The sequence below is a fragment of the Panthera onca genome, chromosome A2 (assembly GCF_046562875.1).
Source record: "Panthera onca isolate mPanOnc1 chromosome A2, mPanOnc1 haplotype 2, whole genome shotgun sequence".
Lineage (NCBI taxonomy): Eukaryota > Metazoa > Chordata > Mammalia > Carnivora > Felidae > Panthera > Panthera onca.
Genome location: NC_138340.1, coordinates 139,915,512 through 139,940,533, shown reverse-complemented (window position 1 = coordinate 139,940,533; position 25,022 = coordinate 139,915,512). Strand labels below are relative to the sequence as shown.

The 25,022-nt window shown below is 38.3% G+C and overlaps 1 protein-coding gene across 6 annotated transcripts in view; it reads left to right on the top strand.

Moving 5' to 3' along the window:
- The window catches only part of CADPS2 (calcium dependent secretion activator 2), a 667,593-nt gene that overhangs the window by 253,637 nt on the left and 388,934 nt on the right, over window positions 1-25,022 (top strand). For all 6 annotated transcript variants that reach the window (XM_081795061.1, XM_081795066.1, XM_081795062.1 and 3 more), the window contains exon 2: window positions 86-199. In XM_081795061.1, coding sequence (XP_081651187.1) covers window positions 86-199 — 114 coding nt within the window. The remainder of the gene's footprint in view (window positions 1-85; window positions 200-25,022) is intronic.

The following is a 25,022-nucleotide window of genomic DNA, read 5'->3' as shown; positions in this document are numbered from 1 at the left end:
TAACTTCTGGCTTTTAAAATTTTTATGAATTGTCACATTTCTCAGATTGGCTGATTTTTCAGCTAATTCCCTCTTTTTCTTCTAGCTTAACAAGCAACAATTGCAGTTACTGAAAGAAAGGTTCCAGGCCTTCCTCAACGGAGAAACTCAAATTGTGGCTGATGAAGCATTTTGCAATGCAGTTCGGAGTTACTATGAGGTAAGTTTAAAGAGCTTTGTTTTTGATATTTTGATGCTTCTTAAAAAGATTTTTAAAAGTGGCTTTCCTATTTTAAGGAACTCACTGGTATGATAGGAAGGCTGTGAGTTTGCAACCTTTCCTGAAAGCATTGTCAAATTTATTTTACAATTTAAAAACTCTAATTCCACAACCTGGCTTGGAGAGATAAACAGAATTGGAAATTATTCACATCTTTTCAGGAGAAGTAAACTGTTTAGAAAAATCTTCTGGCAGTGATTGATACAGGTGAGTATAGCTATCTTTGGGTCCACATGTCTAAATTATCCTTTTTAATCAGAATTTTAATAGTAAATTACTATCTTGTACCATTGTGTGCCCTAAGCTTTATAATTAAGGCTGGGACTAATTTCAATAGGATAAATTGAATTCTTTTTTCTTCCTGGAGGAATAATACTACCAATACCACCTTGCTTATTTGTTCTGATTTTAGTTTGTGATTCATCAGGAATTCTCTGTGGATTTCCTATGAGCACCAGTTTTCACACATGGTCATTAACTGCTTCAGTGAGTTGCCAGTAGATATTAAATTTAGAGAAACCCCTTTTTATCCTAAGCATTTCAGAGTCATTGGTGGGGGGTGGGGATGCATTCCTTTTACTGTGTGGACAGTCGAAATCTTTAGCTGTAGAAGCAGAACATGCGAACTAGTAAAAGGAAAATGTGGGGATGCAGTAGGTCAGAACTTGCCTGATGCAGGGAATATCTTTGCATGAAAAATCACTGGGTGTACAGACAATTGGTTGGATTTGTCATTTACTGATGGTAGGCGTTCGGAGGTCCCTCATGCCACCCGAGGGAGGTTTGTATTAGCCCAAGAGTTGGCCTTGTTGAGTTGTATGAACGTGTGGAAGTCTTGCTTACCAAATGTGTGTATGGCATGGATCTCATGACAGCAATGACGTGTCCAACTGGATCTCGACTCAAAATATCTTAAAGTATAGGATACATGAAATATATATAAAAATATATAAATAAATAAAGTATATATGAGATATAAGGACCTGTAGTGGTAGCCTCGTGTAATGAAAGAAGAGCCAAAGGTCTGTGTTCAGGATGAAGGAAATGGAGGTTCTGGAAAGTAATTTGTGTTAAAAAAGAAACAAAAACAAAAACGGGGTGCCTGGGTGGCTCAGTCGGTTGAGTGTCCGACTTCGGCTCATGTCATGATCTCACGGTTTGTGGGTTCGAGCCCCACGTCAGGCTCTGTGCTGATGGCTTGGACCCTGGAGCCTGCTTTGGATTCCGTGAATCCCTTTCTCACTACCACTCTCCCATTTGTGCTCTGTCTCAAGAATAAACAAACATTAAAAAATTTTTTTTAATGTAATTTAAAAAATCAACTGGCTCATGTTTGGTTTGGGGAAATGCACTGTAGCCACTGGCTATGTTAACATTAGGAAAAACTGAGTCTGGGTGAGGGGAGTGTGTGAGAGCTTGCAGTACTATATCTGCAATTTGCATGTAAATCTGAGATTATTCCAAAGTAAGTATATTCCAAAATAAGTTATTAAGCACATTAAAAAGCATAATGTGATATGGTCACACTTTGACAAGAGGCACACTTAAGCTGTGACACTGGAGAGATTGAATTGTAATGAAAGTGTGTCCTCATTGTATCCTACATGGGGATTTTGTTCTCTTGGTGTCCTGTATAAAGATGTGGACAAATTTAGGGTTATCATGTTTGGAACATAGCACATGTAGGTTGTTTCAAGAAGTGAGAAATGTTTAGTCAGGAGATGGATTAGGTGTCTGTGGAGCCAACAGTAAAACTAGCCTAAGGTGGAAACTGAAGTGGGGAGATTCCAACCTAACATCAGAGTTTTGTTGCACGCCCCAAATGCAGAATGGCTGGTGAAAGCAGCGTCACCAGAGGCTAGATTCTGGCTACACTTGCACATCACTTGGGAGCCATATTGCACAAACCGGTCCTGGAACTTTGCCCTGGACTTTGAGAGTCAGAATTTCAGAATCTGTCCTTACCAAAGCTCCTCAGGTTGTTCTCCTGCAGTTGGTAGGTTTCTAAACAATGGAATTAGATGATGATTTGCTGGGATTGTTGCAAAAAGAGTCGCAAGAACTGAAGAGGTGGTTGGACTGGGTGACCAAGCATTTTCTAGTCTTCTGGATACTATTTCTAGCCAGCGTGAGACTGTATCCACCTTGCCTTTGTGCAACTCTCAAAGCCGTGTTAAGATTGGTGATATTAATCGTGTTTATGGAGGCTGCATTCCCGATTTACATTTGGCAGTTATTCTCAAGGTGGCACACAGTTGGTATTTAAACTCTTCAACAGGGGTATTTTGTTGGGTAAATACGGCAAAAAAAAACTTTGCAGTTTTTTTCCTCGGAAGTCCTATTTTTGTACATACGCTGTGACTAACAGTGCTGGTAGCCTCTGGTACCTTTATGAGGTATTTTTTATGGCTCAATAAAAATCCCTAATTTTTTTCTTCCAGTGTCTCTAGTAAAGAGTACACATATTACCCACAAATGAGAGGTTAGAAACTAAATCTCACAGATGTTATAGGGCTTGTCTGGTAAGCATCTGAGTTAAACCTGAACCTAGATGTTCAGACACATTCTGATAGAGCTGTTTCACGGTTGCCATTTTGAATACACCTGTGTCAGGTAGTATGTGTGAAGCACTTCAAAAAATACTTTATTTTTTTTTAACGTTTTTCTTTATTTTTGAGGCAGAGACAGAACGTGAGCAGGGGAGGGGCAGAGAGAGGGAAGAAGCTGAAGCAGGCACCAGGCTCTGAGCTGTCAGCACAGAGCCAGACGCGGGGCTCAAACTCAGAACTGTGAGATCATGACCTGAGCTGAAGTCAGACATCTCACCGACTGAGCTACCCAGGCACTCCCCAAAAATATTTTTATTCTTGAGTAAACCTTTTAAACAGACTTCATCTCATTTTAGAGATGAAACTGACAAGTGTCAAAATCTGTATTGCTAATTAGTAACACAACTAAAACCTCTCTTTCCATTAAAGCTTTTTTCTTTTTTTGAGCATGAGACAGTGTAAGTGGGGGAGGGGCAGAGAATGAGCGGGGTGCAGAGAGAGAATCCCAAGCAGGTTCTGAGCTGTCAGTGTTGAGCCCTAGGCAGGGCTCTCTCACGAACCATGAGATCATGACCTGAGCCAAAATCCAAAGCCAGATGCTTAACCAACTGAGCTGCCCAGTTGCCCCTCCCCTAAAGTTTTTTTTTTTTTTTTAAACATTTATTCATTTTTGAGAGATGGAGACACACACATCATGAGTGGGGGAGGGGCAGAGAGAGGGAGACACAGAATCCGAAGCAGGCTCCGAGCTGTCAGTACAGAGCCCCAAGTGGGGCTTGAACCCACAAACCCTTGAGATTGTGACTTGAGCTGAAAATGGATACTCAACAGACTGAGCCCCCCAGGCACCCCTCCCCTAAAGCTTTTTAGAAGTAGATTTTAATTCACTGTATTTTGAGAAACATGTTGAACTAGATCTTAGAACTACTAGAATAGGTGTTTCCTGAAGGATCTGTTTTTGTCCTGGTCATCATTGTATCCCCAGTGTGTAGAACACAAATGCATTCAGCAGTTATTTGTTGGCTAAGTGTAGGAGTATCGTAGCACCTATTTCTCTATGTAGAAATTGTTTATTTTCCCGCACAGCAGTATTTTTCTAAGAGTATTGTTCCAGTATTGCGATGGAATTTGTTTTGATTATAAATGTTCTCATTCATGATTTGTTCTTCAGAGGTTGCAATTACTTCGGCACCTGGGTCGCTCAGTTGGTTAAGCTTCTGACTGTAAGTCATTATCTCATGGTCCAGCTCAGAGCCTGGAGTCTGCTTTGGATTCTGTGTCTCCCTCTCTCTGCCCCTCTTCTGCTCATGCTCTCTCTCTCAAAAACCAATAAAAAAACCCCAAAAAACAGATTGCAGATAGTTTAGAAGTCTGGTTGAATTTTCATGTTCTAACTTAGTATTCTATGATTCTATGATTCTATGATCTATGTTTTGGCTTCTCACATCCTTTGAGGTCTGTTTTCAGAGATACTTTGTTATTTGCTATATATAACTGTTTTCAACTACTAATCTTATCAGTAGTAATTTTCTCATTTATTAGGTTCTATAGCCTTTAGCTGCAATGGCCATTTCTAAGTATGAGAGGCATGAAAAACCCTAATAAATGTGTATTACCAATAAAACTGATAGTACATCTTCATACTTTGTGAACCAAAGTTCTCCCAAAGTCTGTATGCTACTGACTTTATTTTTATTTTTTTAGTTTCATAAATGCTATTTAGTGATTTTATGGCATCTTTTCCAGCTTGGTTGTATATCTTTTTTTTAATTTTTAATTTTTAATTTTTTTTTAAAGACCAGAGTTACCTGCCTGGTTTTTGTTTTGCTTGTAACTTCAGATATTTGGTTTGCATTACTTATTAGCAACTGGATCTTAATATGACTCAAAATACACATTTCTTCAAGGTACATTCATTACTTTAAAAGATAATTTCTTTCAACTAGATCACGACAGGATTGGGATTTGGTATTTTATGTGGTGCCCTCTTGGGTGTGCTTCTTCAGGTCTTTGTTTTAATAAATACCATGAATACTATTCAGTATGTCACTTACACAGAATTATATATTTTGAAGGTAATGATTCCTATTGGACAACATAATTTTTATCACATGGATTTTAATAAGATGTCTTAAGTTTGGCTTAAATACTGGCCTATAAAGTACTAAGAGTAAGTCTGTTTTTGAAATCGCACCAGTCTTTCTCACCATAAAGCTAAGCATAATTAGAAAACTGTATCCAGGCATCTAAACCACCTAATGAGGCAGCCATATGGTACAGAGGGACCAGAACGGGAAAAGAGGAAAATGGCAGGTAGTGTATATAGCTACTTAATAAAAGTTAGCAGTTATTCTCTTGATAATTTCGTCATTGCTAATGGTTGTTAGATTCTACCGTGCTTTTTTTAATTGAAATTTTCTTCCTTTCAAGTTTTTTGTTTTGTTGTTTTTTCATATTTAATTTTTTTAACTGCTGCAGGTAACTTATTGTCTGGAGGAAAGCATAAATGGATATTAAGTCTATGTATTTGTTTTTTCTTGCCTTTTTTTTTTTTTTTTTTTTGCGTTTTGCTTTTCAATTTAGGAAACTTCAGCTGATTCTGGGAATGGGGAAACATAAGTTTTATTACAACATAAAACTTTCCAACTTATTCTTCCCATCAGATATATGCTTGTTTCACAAGACTCAAGTGGACTTTATCCAAATACAACCAATGACAGTGTGATTTATAACAGATATGTGGGAAAGTAAATGGCTTTTCTCAGAAATTTCCAAGAGTATACAATTGCTTACTACTTGCTTTCAGCCCAACAAGCTTTCAAGTTCTGTTAATGTGGGAGAAGGTAAAAAAAACCAAGATGTTGGAGCTTTTCTTTGTGGGTTGGTTTTCTTCACAACTTTTCAGAAAGGGTGTGATTTTTTCTATTACTTCCACTTGTTTATGTTCTCTTCTGGTTCTGAAGAATGGACGAGGGTTACAGGGGCGTTTAGTGTTTAAAAATTGCCAAAAATATATTGACGTTAGTCTTGCCCCCACCATCACGACCACCACCATGTGCTCTCCAGAATTTCTACTTGCTAATAAGAAAAAGTGAAAATTCTTTCACTAACTTAAATTTCAAATTTCATATAAAATGAAAAATTACTTTCATCTCAAAATATAGTGAGCTCTAATTTTCGCCCTTTTATTGCATAGTTTTATTTAAAATGCATTTTTAAATTCTTGGATTCAGAAAATGTCTACTTTATTGAAGAACACTTGTGAGTAGAAGTAATACATGTTAATGTTAGAGAACTAAAAACTAAACAGGAAAATTTGCTATCCTAAAACTGTTGTAAAAAAATATAGTACTATTTAAAAAAAAAGAAAAATAATCACCTATAATTGCAAAACCTGTAAATAACTCCTTTCAACAGTTTAGCGTTTCTCTTTTATACATAAGAAACTGGAATCATTTGAATTTCTTTATGTACTACTATGTCAAGAGTATTTTTTTTTTTTTTTTTTTTAAGTTTGAGAGGGAGTGGGGAGGCAATGAAGGGGAGAGAGGATACCAAGCAGGCTCCATGCTGACAGCATGGAGCACAGTGCGGGGCTCAAACTCATGAACTGTGAGATCATGAACTGAGCTGAAACTGCGAGTCATCGGTCGTCGAATGCTTAACTGACTGAGCCACCCAGGCACCCCTGTCATGAGCATCCTTTAACAGCAAATGTTCACCATAAACATGGTTTTAAATAGGTGCATAATACATACACCATTGATAAAAATCAAACCCATGTATCTTTTAATTTTCTTAATAGATGTTCCAACTTTTTCCATTTTTAGCTATTAAAGTACTGAAATGGTCATTCATACTCATTTTTGATAAATTTCTGCAGGTGGTATTACGGGATGATCTGAAATGAGCATTGTTTACTCTTCATACCAGTTACTAAATTGCCCTCAAAAGTAGTAACAACTTACGATAAAAACCATGAGAGCCTCATTTTTTAAAAAATGTTTATTTTTAATGTGTTTGTTTATTTTTGAGACAGAGAAAGAGCATGAGCAGGGGAGGGGCAGAGAGAGAGGAAGACACAGAATCTGAAGCAGGCTCCAGGCTCTGAGCTGTCAGCACAGCCCGACACGGGGCTCAAACTCACAGACTGTGAGATCATGACCTGAGCTGAAGTCGGATGCCCAACCGACTGAGCCACCCAGGCACCCCTAAAAATGTTTGTTTTTGAGAGTGCATACAAGCAGGCAAGGTGCAGAAAGAGGGAGACACAGAATCTGAAGCAGGTTCTAGACTCTGAGCTGTCAGCACAGAGCCCAACACGCGGCTCGAACAGATGAACTGTGAGATCATGGACCTGAGCCAAAGTCGGACGCTTAACAGACGGAGCCACCCGGGCACCCAGAGAGTGCCGGTTTTTTCCTTCACACTTGGTATTACCGTAAAATAAATGCCAACTATTTGGTTCGCTTATTTCTGTTTTACTAGTGTGGTTTTGACAGTCTCTATTGGTCATTCATATTTCTTGAATTACTTGTTCATATCCTTTGTCCATTTTTCCATTTGGATATTCTGTCAAATACTGAGTTTATGGGTGTTTTTTATACAGCAAGAAAACTATTAATCCTTTGTTATGCTGTGGTCATTTATCTTTTTTTTTTTTTTTTTTTTTTTTTTTTTTTTTTTGCCCGTTTCCTTACCTCCAGTAGTGATTCATTTCCTGTTCTGGTGGAATGAAAGACCTGTTCACATACAGAGTAGAACCTGTACCCTATTTTGTTAGCTTTGGATTTCCTTGTTCAAAAATTACTTGTGACCGTGCTTTCCATCATACTTCCAGCTACTGCCTTTCTTTGCTCTGTCAGTAGCTAATATTGGTGTAACTCCTGTCACTGCCGTGCCTGAAGGGGGAAGATGATCTCAGACTGCCTCTAATTGCACAAGTCCCTGAAGGGTAATTTGTGTCTTGCTACTTTTCCTTTCTTTGTCCTGTGTGCTTACATCTCCAAAATGAAAAGAACAAATAGAGGAGCATGGCTTGATACTATTGTCCTCAGACAAATACCTGAGCCATAGTTTTGAATTCTTAGATAAACACATTAATACAAAGCAAAACGATCTTTCTCATCCAGAACACCAAGGAACTTCGGCCTGCTTCTTCCATGGGAATTGGGGTATGTGTTCCTGTTACGTAAAAATTAAGTGCAGTGCCTGGCTGGATCAGGCAGTAGAGCATGGGACATTTAATCTCAGGGTTATGAGTTCAAGCCCCACACTTTGTGTAGAGCTTTTTTTTTTTTTTTTTTTTTTTTTTTTTTTTTTAAATTTTTTTTTTCCAACGTTTCTTATTTATTTTTGGGACAGAGAGAGACAGAGCATGAACGGGGGAGGGGCAGAGAGAGAGGGAGACACAGAATCGGAAACAGGCTCCAGGCTCCGAGCCATCAGCCCAGCGCCTGACGCGGGGCTCAGAGCCTGACGCGGGGCTCAGAGCCTGACGCGGGGCTCAGAGCCTGACGCGGGGCTCGAACTCACGGACCGTGAGATCGTGACCTGGCTGAAGTCGGACGCTTAACCGACTGCGCCACCCAGGCGCCCCTTGTGTAGAGCTTTTTAAAAAGTTGACCTCAAGGGTTGCCTGTTGTGGTCCAGGTAGAGGTGACAGTGACCTATGAACTAGAATGAGAACCCTGGAGATGAAGATCAATGGAAAGACTGGGATCTGTTTGGAGGATAGAGATTATTAATCTCTGACCTTGATACTTGACCCCCCCCATCTTCACCTCAATGATAAAATTGTCACATATTAAAAGTATAGATATTTAATGGTTTGTGAAAACTGAGAGCGTTTTAGTGCATTTTTGTCTTGTTTTATGTAATTACTGTCGTTATTTTAGAGTTAACCTGTACAGCCTGAGTGTTCCTTTGTCTAGTGTGTGCCAACTAAAAGGAGAGGCAGGCTGAGCAGGTCTGCATTTAAATATTTTGATGAAAGTTTCTTTATCATTTTACTTTGGGATAGAAAGATTTACTTTTCATATTCCAAGGGATGTTTGACCTGTCAAAATCTTTTACAATGTGAAATAATGCCATGGAAAAGGCCTATTTTTTCATAGGGAATTGACGATTGCTGAGTAAACCAAGATTGGCAGCCTGTGGCAGGAGGGTGTAAAAAAAGGTCAGCACATTCACAGATGAAATCCAGTAACCGGTAATGAGAAGTGAGGTTTTAAATTTGCATTGAGCTCTGCGGATCACATTGAGTTTGCTATTTTTGATATTAGCCATTTTATTTCACATCACATTTTCTTAAATTCTAAGGATGGCATTTTCAATTAAGTATTCTGTAAGAATCTGGAAAATGTTTTCATGTCTGAGATTCCTATTTCTGTTCAGGGGAGCTTCCTTGATGCTCTCTGTCGGTGAGTTTTGTAGACCTGCCTACCTTCTTGATGGCATCCATTTCATGGTGAAGAAGGGTTAGTCTATAGATTGTATGATTTTGTTGTTTGAAGGTAGGTGATGTTTGGAGCAAATCTGGTTTGACCATTTTCCTCCTCTTCACATGTTTTTAGAAGAAATTGTCTTTGTTTTTCAAGCTCATATAACGTATTTGTGGTAGAGGGCACGGTTAGACCTTTATCTCTTAACTCTTAATGTTCTTTACATTTTAAGATGATGATATTGTATCTTTACCGTGGGCTATGGGTTAGTAGACCTAGTGCAGCTTTCCAGTTTGGCTGGTGATTTGGAAATTTAATCCAAGCCAGGTAGCCACAAAGAACAGAAGTACCTATGGCTTACTTCAGGCCAGCATTCTCTAATCCCCAAACCCAGTGTGAGAGTTCTCCATTTAGGGTTACCACATGACAAAGGTAGACTTTTGAGCTTTGCCCTATCTCAGGTGCTTTTTTTTTTTTTTTTTTTTATTAAATTTTTAAAATTTACATCCAAGTTAGCATATAGTGCAACAGTGGTTTCAGGGCTAGATTCCTTAATGCTCCTTACCCATTTAGCCCATTCCCCCCTCCCACAACCCCTCCAGTAACCTTCTGTTTGTTCTCCATGTTTAAGAGTCTCTTATGTTTTGTCCCCCTCCCTGTTTTTACATTATTTTTGCTTCCTTTCTCTTGGGTTCATCTGTTATGTGTCTTAAAGTCCTCATATGAGTGACATCATATGATACTTGTCTTTCTCTAATTTTGCTTAGCATAATACCCTCTTGTTCCATCCACATAGCTGCAAATGGCAAGATTTCATTCTTTTTGATTGCCAAGTAATACTCCATTGTGTGTGTGTATATATATATATGTATATATATATACACACCACATCTTCTTTATCCATTCATCCATCAGTGAACATTTGGGCTCTTTCCATACTTTGGCTATTGTTGATAGTGCTGCTGTAAACATTGGGGTGCTTGTGTCCCTTCAAAACAGCATATCAGGTGATTATTTTTGAGTCACACCACAGGCATGTTCTACTTTGGCCTAACATCATGATCCAGGAAGAATTTAGACCTATGTTGGTCCAACTATCATGCTTTCTATCAGGCACTCTCGGTTCTGTCAATAAAATGCAAGTCAGCAAAGCCATATCCTCCTCCAGGGAAAATTCCACATTAGTGCTTAGAGAATCTGACTGGTCTCACTGCTGGTGCTTTGTGATGGATGAGCTGTTGGGTCACAGATTACATTTTTTAAGGGAAATGCTCTTTAAGTGTCTTTGAGAAGTTGTTTAGTGTCATTTGTTAAATTATGTCACCCTAAGGTTAACATATCTTTGAAAAACTATTGTGCTTTGATTTACCTAATCAAGCAAGTTATATCTTATATGGATTGTTTTTTGGTATCAAAGTTCTAATTCTACAGTTAATTTCTTTGATTACCTGGAGCATTTTTCAATTTTCAAAAGGTTTCAGGAGTTAAACAATCCCTTTCCCTGATGCTTTATGACCCTGAAAGCATCAAGACGCTTTGTGGTTACTTAAATGTCACTCTTAAGTCGAATGCATTTCCTCTGCTTATCTTCTGTCAGGTTTACTCATTAGAACTTTTTAGCATTGAACTTCTATTTATTTTTAAGGGAGAGACAGAGAGAGAGAGGCAGACACAGAATCTGAAGCAGGATCCAGGCTCTGAGCTGTCAGCATGGAGCCCGATGTGGAGCTTGAACTCATCAACCTCGAGATCATGACCTGAGCCGAAGTCAGACGCTTAACTGACTGAACCACCCAGATGCCCCTGAAATTGTTTTTAAAGCCTTGTCTTTCACTGGTTTCAGGGGTGAGATCTTGAGAGGAATCCCATATACCCTTGTTAGCATAGTCCCAGTGGGGGGCTGGTCTCACCTTGGTATGTCTAAGTTTTTCTCTATCCTAAAAAATGAATAGAATATGCTCTTGAAAAGCATAAGGTATTAAGCAGGTAAAATATGCAAGACAATGACTAGCTAAGATTGCCATTGATCATCTGTTTCTTAGCTCCTATAACTTTAATACCTCTGTTAACTGTTTTCAAAGTACTTATTGAAAGGCCTGTTTGATACCCCCACAAAACACACTGAAGACCTAGTCCTTATCCTTTAACACTTTACAGTTAAAACAAAACAAAAAAACCTCAGTGTCCATGAAGGTACTGGTTCTTCTGATCTTTTCAGAAGATCACAGAGAATTATGGAAAGAGCCTAAATGTCCATCAACTGATGAATGGATAAAGAAATTGTGTCCATCAATTGATGAATGGATAAAGAAATTAATTCTCCATACACAATGGAGTACTACGTGGCAATGAGAAAGAATGAAATATGGCCCTTTGTAGCAACGTGGATGGAACTGGAGAGTGTGATGCAAAGTGAAATAAGCCATACAGAGAAAGACAGATACCATATGGTTTCACTCTTATGTGGATCCTGAGAAACTTAACAGACACCCATGGGGGAGGGGAAGAAAAAAAAAAAAGGTTACAGTGGGAGAGAGCCAAAGCATAAGAGACTCTTAAAAACTGAGAACAAACTGAGGGTTGATGGGGGTGGGAGGGAGGGGAGGGTGGATGATGGGTATTGAGGAAGGCACCTTTTGGGATGAGCACTGGGTGTTATATGGAAACCAATTTGACAATAAATTTCATATATTGAAAAAAAATCACAGAGAGGAGCATTCTTTTGCATACAACTCTGTTTGTGATGGGAGTTTTATTTAAAAGTAGTTGAGCTGGTGAAAGAAGATTTGGTGTCTTGATGAAGGATAACTATTTGAAAAAAATTGTCAGCTGCTTTGGAAGTGCCTACTATTTTTAGCCAAAGGGATAATATAAAAGTTGTATGCATTTATCCCATAATCCTTCAGCCTTCCACTCACTGTGTGAGGTGCTATGCAGGTACCCTCCAGGTGTTTGCTACTTTGCTCCTAAAGTACTAGCTGTTCCATTAAGGGTAAAGACAGTGTCAGCATTCCTAGCTGTAATGAGAGGAAGGATCATGAAGAATGCTAAAAGAGAAAGATGCCAGAGAGAAGCTGATTAATTATAATTTACAGCTGAGGATCTTTTTTAAAAATATTTTTTAATATCCATTTGTTTAAGACAGACCATGCAAGCGGGAGAGGGGCAGCGAGATAGACACAGAATCCGAAGCAGGCTCCAGGCTCTGAGCTGTCAGCAAAGAGCCCTACGTGGGTCTGGAACCCATGAACCTATCTGAGCCACAGTTGGATGCTTCACCGACTGAGCCACCCAGGCACCCTACAGCTGAGGTTCTTAATCTGGATAGAATTCAGGGAATCTGAGCTCAGATGGAAAAACATTACACCTTTATTTTCGCTAATCTGTAACTGAAACTTAGCATTTACTTATGAATGTAGAAAACAAGCTACAGTAGTACTGGCTATTATCTGTGGCTTTATCTCCAATCAAAATACATGTTTCTTCCTATCACATATTTCATTGCAGCTATCTTGAAATACTGTTTACATTCATGAGCTACACTGAAACTACAGTACTTTTAATACCTTATTGCATCTTAAAAAAAAAATTTTTTTAATGTTTGAGCACAAGAGAAGAGAGAACGTGAGCAGGGGAAGGGCAGAGAGAGGGAGACACAGAATCTGAAGCAGGCTCCGGCTCTGAGCTGTCAGCACAGAGCCTGACACGAGGCTTGAACCCATGAACTGCAAGATGATGACCTGAGCTGAAGTCGGACACTTAACTGACTGAGCCACCCAGGTGCCCTCTGTATTGCATCTTCTTAATGAGTTATTAACGATGCATATAAACTTCCTGCCACACATTGGCTTTTAAAATATTTTTTATAACTGTATTTCAGTAAAACTGCTTTTCTTTGTAATCCTGTGAATTTGTTTAAAAGCACTATCCTCAGAAGGGATTCATAGGCTTTACTAGACTGCCAAAAAAGATCCTATTACCAAAATGGTTAGAAATCTTAGAGGGCTTTTGAAGACTTCAATATAGAGGGAATAGGGTGTAAGCATAAGGGGTGAAAGTGGGCAGACAAAAGTGTGTGTTGTTTCTGTGCTGGGATTGCAGATTTAACACCTATCTGTGTGACTCCTAGAACTGAACCTTGCTGCTTCATTTTCTTCATCTGTAAAACGGTGCTAGTGCATCTCCCTCCCAGGATTGTTGATAATTAAATTGCCAAGCCCAGTGTTAGATGTGAGCTATTTATTACCTGGAGCATTGCTTTCCCAAAAGTACCTGCCTTTTTTTTTTTTTTTTTTTTTTGTGCCTAGTTCAGCACTTAATTCATATTATGTGTATTCCTTCCTAATTAAAAGCTCTTTCAGAACAGGAAACCATGGCTTATATATGCTACAGAACATAGAGACATAAAGTAATCAATTTTGAGTGAAATAGCTCATCTAATAAACATTGAAATGCTAATCAGGTACTGTCTTATGCTTTGGAAATACAAAGATGGATAAGCAAGGTCCCTTGACCTCAGAGACTCCAGTGTGTTTGGACGGATAGATACATGAGCAGTTGATGATTAAAATCACCCCGGGCCAACTTTACTGGCTTGGAGTAGGGAGGACTGAAACCACATCACCCTTCTAAGTTCTCCCTTCTGTACAGAGTAAACCTAAGAAGACTTGAATGTGCTGTCACCTACGTCTATGTGACAGTTTTATGTACATAGTAGTTGACACTTGGTGATTTCTATGAAGCTATGAAAATTAGATTAAGCGTGTTAATGTACCACAGTGTGTGGCACATATTACATTTGAGATGGTAGCTTGTCAGTTGAATGATATGAAACTGCCAATATGTTTTTAATAAAAAAGCTTCCTATGGATACATCTAAATAGTATTTAAAGCTGCAATAATTAATTCTACTTGCTGTCTCTGATAGGTGGTTTTGTGTGTCAGTGTTTTTTTAAAAATTCTTTGTTTATTTTTGAGAGACTGGGTGAGTAGGGGAGGGGCATAAAGAGAGGGAGACAGAATTTGAGGCAGGCTCCAGTCTCTGAGCTGTCAGCACAGAGCCTGTTGCAGGGCTTGAACCCACAAACCCTGAGATCATGACCTGAGCCAAAGTCAGACGCTTAACCAACTGAGCCACCCAAGTGCCCTTGTGTGTCAGAAATCTTGTGAACATCTAGATATTGGTCAGAATCGTATGTGATTGACTTTTAAGAACATGAATGGAGGCAGATGACTTATTAGGAGCAGACTAGAAGATTCCAAAGGTTCTTCATGAAAATCCTTCATCATATATACTTTTGTAATACCTTATGCTTATTTACTGTCAAGGTATATTTAAGCATATACAGTTTTAACAGCATTAATACTGTTTTTATGTGTTCTTAATTTTGTTTCCAAATATTTGACATGTCCTCTCAAATCACATTTAGAAATTAATATTTAAATTATTTAATTTAATAAAATGGTGTTTATTATCTCAGAAACAGTCTCTGCTGTCTCATGAGGCCTGACACCTAATCAGCATGGCAAAATGATTTGTTTTATTTCAGATCAGCCAACATTTGGATATCCATTGATCATGTGGATTTGGAGTAGCCCTGCCTGTGCTCCAAAATTAGGGGAAAATTGTGAGCTGTTGAATTCAAACATAATGTTTAGGAAACATTTTAGTAAATGTAGTTCTCTATTGCAAGAACTCTCCTTTTTGAATAAGCTTTTTCCATTCTGAGATGGTATGTACGTGTTTTCATTTTTTAAACTGCAACAGACAGTTGCAGGGGAAATTCTTCCTTCCCCAATGGCCTTTTAATCTCCGATTTTGAAGAAGCGGTAAGTGATGATTTTCTACTTCTGTGATTTTTTTTTTTTTCAGTCACCTTGGACTATATTTAATCCTTTATATACTGCTGAGATTTTAGCTTGACTAGAGTTCTGAAAATTTCTATCTCACATAGGGGAATTTAATTCCCATCCTGGCTTGGCTTCTCCTTTTCTTATAAAATTACATGCATGTTATAGTATAGCACGGATAGATGTTAAACCAGTGATCATTATAGATGGATTATGAAGGGTCCTTCAAGAGGTAAGGCTGTAAATATACTTCATCTCAGTTCCATGCATACTGGAAAGAAAAATGGATGCCAGCTTCCCTCCCTGTTTCTGTGCCTAGTAGCCTTGGTTTTTAAAATTGAGTTCATGTGTGCTCTCGTTAGTCACTCCGAGAGATAGATGTGGTGTGAACTTGGCCCTCTTGTTTCCTTTACAGCATGGAGAAAGTAGATGATTTGAGCAACCTAGGGAGCAGAGAGGAAGGGCGGTGTTGGGGGACTTCCTGCTGACTCCCCTGTAAACAGAATTCCACACCTCAGTTAGGCTGGCCTTTTTCTGTTTCACTCCCTTGTCCTTCCTTTGTTTTCCCTCTTTCCCCGACCCCGTTTAAAGAGCTCTCGGTATGGTCAGCACCTCTCATCTCAAACCTAGTGACTGCTGGCCCCTTCTCCTCCCACACTTGAAGATCCTGGGTTGCCCATGGCTATCAGCAAGTATGCTAAGGGGGTTGAGTCCATAGAACATGGAGGGATTTGCATCTCGGCTTTTTTTTTTTTTTTTTTTAACTTCACCCCTTCAAAATTGATACACTGAAGTGGCATCAGATAGCAGTCCCTGAAAGTTTAAAAAAAAAAGTTTTAACATTCATTTTTGAAAGACAAAATGAGCAGGAGGAAGGAGGGGGTAGAGAGGGGGAGGGAGACACAGAATCTGAAGCAGGCTCCAGCCTCTGAGCTGTCAGCGCAGAGCCCGACGTGGGGCTTGAACTCACAAACAGTGAGATGATGACCTGAGCCGAAGTTGGATGCTTAACTGACTGAGCCACCTGGGCGCCCCATCCCTGAACATTTTATTATTGAAACACAGTCAGTGGCTAATGATTGTTGTAAATGTAGCAAGTTGGAGGTGTAAAGAGGTCCACCCTAAACTATATTCTTTGCCAAATTCTGTTTGAGAAAATGAGTTTATTTGCTTCTATTCACTGCTATATCAAGCCAGCTGACAGGGTCCTTGGCTCCCCACATTGTCTCTGAGAAGTAGTCCATGGTTCTTGTTTTGCTTCTGTGCTCTACAGTGTGTTCTCATTCTATTAAATGTTATGTTGTAATACTTGGATTATACATGGAGCCATTTGATCAGTTCCTTGCCAATTTATGTCTTTGTTTTAGTCTATTTAGGCTGCTATAATAAAACACCATACACTGGATGACTTATAAACAATAGAAAGATTTTTCTGTAAGTTCTGGAGACTGGGAAGTCTAAGATCGTGGTTCTGGAATAGTGAATGGGGTAGCAGGCAAGGAACTAATTCCTGGTTAATGCATGGTGCTTTCTTGCTGTGTCCTCCTCATTCAGTGGAACAAGCTAGGGGGCTCCACTGAGTCCCTTTTTATAAGAGCCCTAATCCATTCATGAGGGCTCTACCCTCCGGACTTAAGTATCTTCCAGAGACCTCACCTCCTAAAACCATCACACTGGGTGTTAGGATTTCAGTGTTCAGAATTTGGGGGAGGGGGGGGGGGGACACAAGCCTTAAATCATAGACCTCATTTCACTACATCATACATGACTGTTCAGTGATGGGGGGAGGGGAGGGTGGTGGTGCAGAACTGTAGTTACCTGAGAATGACATACACATCTTACTTTTCATTATCCATGGTTTTCCCATCCTGCTCTATCCAGAGAACACTTATCTGTCCTGGAAGACTGAGCTTCCTTCTTACGTCCTCTGTGTAACCCTCCTTTCTCTCCCCATCCTCCTTCCGCTTCTCCCTTCCCTCCTTTTCTTTTCCCCTTGTCCTCCCACATGATTTTTCCATGTCAAAAGATTTACAGATCTATAGGAACATAATGGATGATGTGGATATGACCTTCTTGGAGTAGATTAAGATGTAATAGTTGAATTGCATAATGACGATCACATAAACTACACCAGGTTTCTACCCTTAGTAAACTCTAAATGTGAATTTTGAAAAAGAAAAAGGGGGGATATACTGCTGGTCTGAGGTAAATAGTATTTTGGTATTTTCTGCCCAGTAATTTTATTATCTCAGCAAAATGTTTATCTTCTCTAGGGTACATTCTTAAGTTTAAGGCCTTTGAGCTAAAAGATGGAAGGGATGGAAAGATTTCAGTTGCTCAATGTTGTATAACATTGGTTTTTCTACAGTATAATGTTGTTTACTCCCTATTATCTTAAAGCTGCTTCATTATTACTCTTAGCTTGGGGGTATGAAAATCGGTTTTTTATTTTCAAGATAACTTCCATATGGAAAATCTAAACAGTACTATCTATAAACCAATTTTTAGTCAATATTTATTGGGAGAAAAAGTTTCTGCTACTTTTTAATAATCTTTATAATTTTTATAGAAAATTCTACATGTTCTTACCCATTTAATGTTTTCATTCAAAAATTAAGCACTACCTACAAGAACTATTTATGGTCTGTGTTTTTAAATGTCTTTGTACCTTCAATTTACACATTTTTGAAGTTGCCAGACTGTTAAGGCATTGCTACTTAACTATCTGTCCTCTTTGCTTATTTGGTGGGACCAAACAAAAAGAGGAGAAAACCTCTTAATTGGGTTCTTGACATGCTATTTGGGAAATTTAGTGCGAAGTAGTAAAAAATGATAGATAATGCCAAATATGAAAATAAGCTGGGGATCTGTGGCATCTTGAATTCAAACATATTAAATGTACAGAATAGTTAAGAAAGATTACTTGCAGTAAAAATCTGTGTTTTGTCATTTAGTTCATTATAAATTTCCCTTAAGTGGTAAAATTTTGTTGGTATATTGAAAACTCAGGTATAACATGTGTTACATTGTCCGCTCTGTCCTAGAATGAAAGGCATGTTTACATTCTATGTAGAAACTGAACTCCTTTTCTTCGGATGTGGAGTGACTATAAATAGACTCACAGTACTTTAGATCAGATTTGCCCCCAAATGAGTTTATTGCAAACTTCAGGGAAAAAAAAAGTTTATGTTGAAATGTGTATAAAACATACGGCCCTTAGTAAAATCTAGAGGAGCACAATCATGTTGTTCTTAATGTTGGTCACAGTGGACGGATGACTTTATTATTGGCACCTTACTAAGAATAGACTATTGGGATTTTTAGTCTGGAGTTGTGTATTGGTTGGTTTTTACAGTTGTACCACTGGATTTCTTTTTGTCATAGCTTGTGTGTGAAAGTTTTAAGCCTTATGCTATGGAGAAGTTTTTGGCCTTGGCGGAGGAGTATAGCTGGCTTCGTCCATGGGAAAGCTGCTCTTGATTTAGAGGCAGTTACTGTATTTACACTTAGACCTTACTCAAAGGAGCATGCACTCAGTTTAAACTACAGGTGGCCCTGGTACACAGGCTTAGAATAACACTGGTGTTTTCCTAGGCATAAGTGTGTGAAAGACCGTCTTTTTCACGTCTTTTAGGCATAAGCAACACAGTATCTGCTCATCTTTAATTGCAAGGCGTAGAAATCCTGTTGTGTGACTTACAGAGGAGCCACGTTTGGATTCATGCTGTTTGTCCGTAGGCTCAGATTCCATACCCCCGACCCAGGCCCATTCCACCACCTTCCTGGTGAAGGAAGCAGGGTTTTATGTAAGGCCTAACCAAAGCTAACTAGTGATAGTGGACACTCCAATAATAGTCACTTACTAAAGAATAATGTCATGCCACTTGAGAGAATACCCATGCTATTCAGTACTGAGGGCGGGGGGGGGGGGGGGGGCAAAGGGTATATACAAGTTAAAAGGTTTTATATATGATGGAAGAGATTGAGAACCTCAAAACCTGGTATCAGGTGTTCATCATTGCAAAGAAGGAAAAGTGTCTCAAATGTCATTCTGAGAGTGAAGATTGTTTATAGAGGCGGGTTCTTACACCACCCACTTGGTAAATTCATAGTGTTAATTAAAGTCAGCATCTTAATGGGAGTACTTAGGTTTACAGGTCAGTCAGAACAGCTGCCATGGACTGATTAGCATCTTGGCAACATTAAAAAGCTTTTTTTATTTTATCTTGGCTATAGTGTTTGCTACATACACTGTTCCCTCAGATAACTGACTTACTGCTGAGTCCAGGTACTTAATTCTGTAGATAATTATAACCCCAAAGAATGAACTTGAAAGTAGTAAACATGATAAAAAAGTAAAGAAACTGAGGCTAAAGTCTAGTTATGGTAGATCTGTGAGACTGATGCTACCCAGATAAATGAAAAAATGCATAAATAAGCAGAGTTAGATAAGCCCAAATAGCAGAATTACATTTGAATTTTAGCTACTTTGAACAATGCTAGGCCAATACGTTTGGAAACTTTTATGAAGTGATATTTTTGTTGGAAAACAAAATTGAAGAAGTAAAAGAAACCCTGAATGATCTATAATCCTTTAAGACAGTGAAATGATAAGTTGCACTCAAATAGTTTTACCAAACCTTAAAGGAAAAATAATTTCTAAGACCTGTTCTGGAAATGAGAAGAAATGCTTGTTTGATGAGGCTGGTAAATCTTTGTACAAACTAAATTGGAAAATATATGAATAGAAAACTAAAGATCAGCCTTTTTACATAGATACAAAAATCCTTAATAAAATATTAAATATCAGTGTTGTGTATCAAAAAGTGTGTTCTATCCTGAGTGGGTGAATGGGTCAGTATTAGAAAAACTATTAATATTGTATACATTGAGCTAAGAGAAAAATCATTATGTTAATGTAACAAATGGCATTTAATACAATTCAACATGTGTTTAGGATAAAAACGTGCAAGATAAAAATGGGCACTAGAAAGGTTCTTGAATATCAAAAATTTACACAAAGCATCTAGTTAATGAAGACTTTGAAGTTTTCAAAAGAAAAGACAAGGCTGTCACCCCTTACTGTTCAAGTATTCCATGATGTAACAGAAGTCCTAGTCACTGCAAATAAGAAAAAGAGACTTTAAACTTGTAAAAGTAAACTATCCACATTTGCAGGTGCTACGTTTTCTATGTAGACCATTTCAAGAAAACCTATAGAGAAACTAAAACTAACGACTTCGGCAGGATTGCTGGATAAAAACTAGGCCAACCTACAGAAATCTGTACCACTTTTATTAAAGAACTAGTAAAAAAAAAAAATGGGAAAGAAATTCATTCTCAAAAGCATCAAAACTCAAAGTACCTGTTAGGTACGAATCCAACCAAATACTGCAAGGTCCCAGGGAGAAATATCATGAAATATTATTGAAGGTAGAGAACATGTTTCTGAATGGGAATATTTGATGGCATGAGTTATAATTTAACCTGAGCATAATCAGGAAATCATTGAAATTAAAACCTCCAACAGAATCTTGCTTTTTCTTACGTTACTTGATAAGCTGATACTGAAACTTGTGTGGAAAAGCAAAGGATCAAGAAACAGGCACGATCGTGTGGAAAAGGAGAAATGGCATGGGGAGATTTGCTGTACCAGGAACCCATGATTATAATTAAGATGGCTTATTTACTTCTCTATTATTGTCATAATATAAATAAATAGATCCATGCATAGATATAAACTTGATATATTTCACAAGTGGCATTACAAACTTTTGAAGAAATGATGGACTGATGAATAAACATTGCTAGGATAACTGGCTACCCGTAGGGAGTTAAGATACTACTGGATTCTGTCCTCACACTCTGCACAAATACGTTCTAAACATATTAAATACAGAAATGCAAAAAGCAAGAACTTTGAGGAAAACGTAAGTGAAAATAGAAAGGATGACAGGATTTTTAAGCCAAAGAAAGCACAAACCATAAGTGATTGAAAAAAATGCTAAAAGCTGAAATACTTCACATGACAAAACAAAGTAGGGAGAAAATAGTATTACCATCAACAAGCCTATAATACATAGGCTTAATACCTAAAATACATACAGAACTCTTCTATGTCTGTATGACAAGGCAAATGGTCCCTGGACAGAATGGGTAAATTCAAAGAATAGGAAATCTAAATGGTTAATAAACTGTAATAGTTTCGTGTAGCTGTTGTGATAGTTGCCACAAACTGATTGGCTTAAAACATTTATTTTCCTAGTTTGGAAGTTCAGATACCTGAAATCAAGACGTAAGCAGGGCTGCATTCTCTCAGCTCTGGGGGAAGACTCCTTCAAAGCTTCTTCCAGCTTTTGGAGTCTCTTGACATTGTCGTCTTAGCTTGTGATCGTGTCACCCTAGACTCTGCCTTCATCTTTACGTTGCTGCCTTCCCTTCTGCCTGCCAGATATTCCCTGTGTCTCTCTCAGAAGGACACTGGTCATTAGATTTGGACCCCGCTTGATAACCTAAGATGATTTCTTCATCTCAAGATCTTTAATTTTATCCACAAAGACTTTTTCAACAAAAGTAGCTTTCATAAGCTCCAGGGGTTTAACATGGATGTCAAATACATGTTGGAGTCATTCAACCTGTTACAAAATTGGGATGATTAACATTCCTAGTAATCAAGGATGTTTAGATTAAAAGGAGATACAGTTTCTTCCAGTTTGGTGAATTTGGAAAAATGAAACTTTAATAAGGATATAGGAGAATGAGTAGTTACATGGTCCTGGCTGAAGTTGTAAATCTTTTCAAACAATCTGTTCAACTTGTAGCAGTGTAGTGCCTATACCTTGTGAACTGGAAATTGACCTGCCAGGAGTATAGTCTAGGGAAATTCAAGCACAAGGAAACCCATATAGGAATGTCTATCGCAACGCTGAAATATTGAAGGAGTGAAAACAACTCAAGTACTTATCAACAGGTGAGTGAGTATAAAGTATGATATGTTCATACAATAGAATGCTATAAAACTGGTAAATCTCAAAGACAATGATCAAAAAAGTTGCAAAATGGTTTGTATGGCATAGTTGTATTTATATGGTTTTTGTAACACATAGCAGAGTTTTTCTATATGAATACATGCACATAAAGCTTACTGAAGTTAGTAGCACTTTCAGAATAGGGTTTATCTCTGGAAGTCTGGATTATTGGTCTGAGGGTGGTATATAAAGGACTTCAAGTGTTTCTAATTTATTTTCATTAAACATCCTTTACTAGGTTGTGTAGTGTTCCCCCCAAATTCAGATTCTTCAGAACCTCAAAATGTGACTTCATTTGGAAGTAGGGTTGTTGTAGATGTAATTTCGGTGGGGGCCATACCAGAGTAGAGTGTGCTCTTAAGTTCTAGTGTCCTTAGGAGAAGAAAGATACAGGGGAGGACACCCTGAGAAGATATGAGGATCGGGGCAGACATTGCAGTGATATGTCTGTAAGTCAAGAGACTAAGAATTGCTGGGAACCACCAGAATGTGCTGGAAAACATGGACTAGATTCTCTTGAGCTTGCAGTAGGAATAAGTCCTGCCAACACTTCAATTTTCTATTTCTAGCACGAAGAACTATGAGGGGAAAAAAAGCCCTGTTTCAAGTCATCTAGTCTGTGGTATTTTGTTACATGGCCCTAGGAACTGAATGTGTGTCTAAGATGTTAAGATTAAAAGTTGGGTGATGAGTATGTGAGTGTGTAACATTTTCTTTTTCTTTTTCAATATTGCACCTTAAAAATACTTAAAAAAGAATCATCCCCACTAATCTGATTGAATTTGCTATGATTAACCTTTTTGCTGAAGTTGAAGAGAATAAATGTGTATGTAATTGTCTAAATGAGCAGTGCTGCAAATATTGCAGATGGACTCATGGCTGATAGTTGCAGTAAAATCCCAGCAGTATGTTTTCTGTCGTCTTTTTAAGATTTTAAATATTAAAGTGGGGGACTAATTCAGCATCCGAAAAAGTTGTTCTTGGCCACTGTCCAGTATGGTAAATGATTATGCATCGGGACCTGCTTATAAAAGTATTTGGGCTATGAGACATTACGATAGACATCAGGGTCAAATCCTGATTCCTATTTAACTCCCTCTGTGGTGTTAAATGATTACTTGCTTGGCTTCAGTTTTCTCATTTATAGCTTAGAGACTCTAAATAGTACTACTTCATTGCCAGGTGAATAGTAAAAGCGATAATCTAGAAAGTGCTAAACCCCGCCATTTAGTAAAGACTCAAATTGAAGCTCTGTTATGGTTCATAGCAATAGCATTATAAATTACTGTACTTGAACAGATTATGAAAGTACTATAGTTGAAATATGAGCTAGAACAGTTTGTAAAAATACTACACTAATAACCTTGAGCGTACTTTGTATTCCTGTGCATGGCATTGGGTTTTGTCTGATTTACTCTCCATCTGTGTCTCACACTCGGTAGCCCATCTTGTGTATTTTTTGAGACATAAATGTAAACCCACGAATTTTGTTTCAGTCTTCAGTTTTTTGTGGACTTTTTCTGTAATTTTCACTTGTGGCCCTACTTAATGTTTTTTGTTCCGTGATTGATGCAAGAAAAGTATTAAATTTACTAAAGGTTTTAAAAGAAAAAATGACATTTGGAAGATCAAGTTAAAAAATAAGACCACTAGAAACAATTCACAAAGTTGTAGAGAGGAGAGAAGGTGTTAACTTCATATACTTGGAGATAAAAAGGCTGTCACTCACCTGTGTTTTCGGGTTAACTGTATCACTTACCATCTTTTTTACAGTGTTTATTTCGATCACTCAGTCTCGTCACCCAATTTCATTACAAATGCACTTTTTTTTTAATGTTTTTATTTATTTTTGAGACCAAGACAGAGTGTGAGGAAGGGAGGGGCAGAGAGAGGGAGGCACAGAATCCGAAACAGGCTGTCAGCACAGAACCCGATGTGGGACTCAAACCCACAAACCACGAAATCATGACCTGAGCTGAAGTTAGACGCTCAACAGACTGAGCCACCCAGGTGCCCCGCAAATGCACTCTGAATCCCCTCACTTATTTCACCCTTCCCTCGTTTCATCCATTCCCCCCACTCCTCTCCCCTCTGGTAACCATCTGTTTATTTTCTATAGTTAAGAGACTGTTTCTTGTCTCTTTCCCCCCTGCCTTTTGCTCATTTGTTTCTTAAATTCCACTTATGAGTGAAATCAGATGGTAATTCTTTGACTTCACTTAGCTACATCCATGCCATTTCAAATGACAAGATTTCATTCTTTTTTTATGGTGGAATAATATTTTAATGTGTGTGTATGTTATAGATTCTATATCCATCAGTTGATGGATACTTACCCTGCTTCTGTATCTTGGCTATTATAAATAATGTTGCTTTAAACATAGGGATGCATGTACCCCCTTTGAATTACTGTTCTTGTGTTCTTCAGGTGAATAAGCAGTATTGTGATTGCTGGGTAACAGGATAGTTCTAATTTTAAGTTTTTGAGGAACCTCCATATTGTTTTCTAGATGGCTATACCAGTTTGCATTCCTACCAACAGTGCAAAAAAAGATCCCCCCCTCCCCATCCCTGCCAACACCTGTTGTTTCTTGTGTTGTAGACTTTAGCCATTCTGGTGAGTATGAGGTGATCGTTCATTGTGGTTTTAATTTGCATGTTCTTGATGTCAAGTGACTATGAACGTGTTCCCATGTATTCGTTGGCCATGTGTATGTTGTCTTGGGAGAAATGTCAGTCTGTATCTTCTGCCAACTTTTTTTTTTAATCTTCATTTTTGAGGGAGAGAGAGAGAGACATAGCGCGACCAGGGGAGGGGCAGAGATAGAGGGAGACATCGAATCTAAAGCAGGCTCCAGGCTCCGAGCTGTCACCACGAGCTGTGAGATCATGA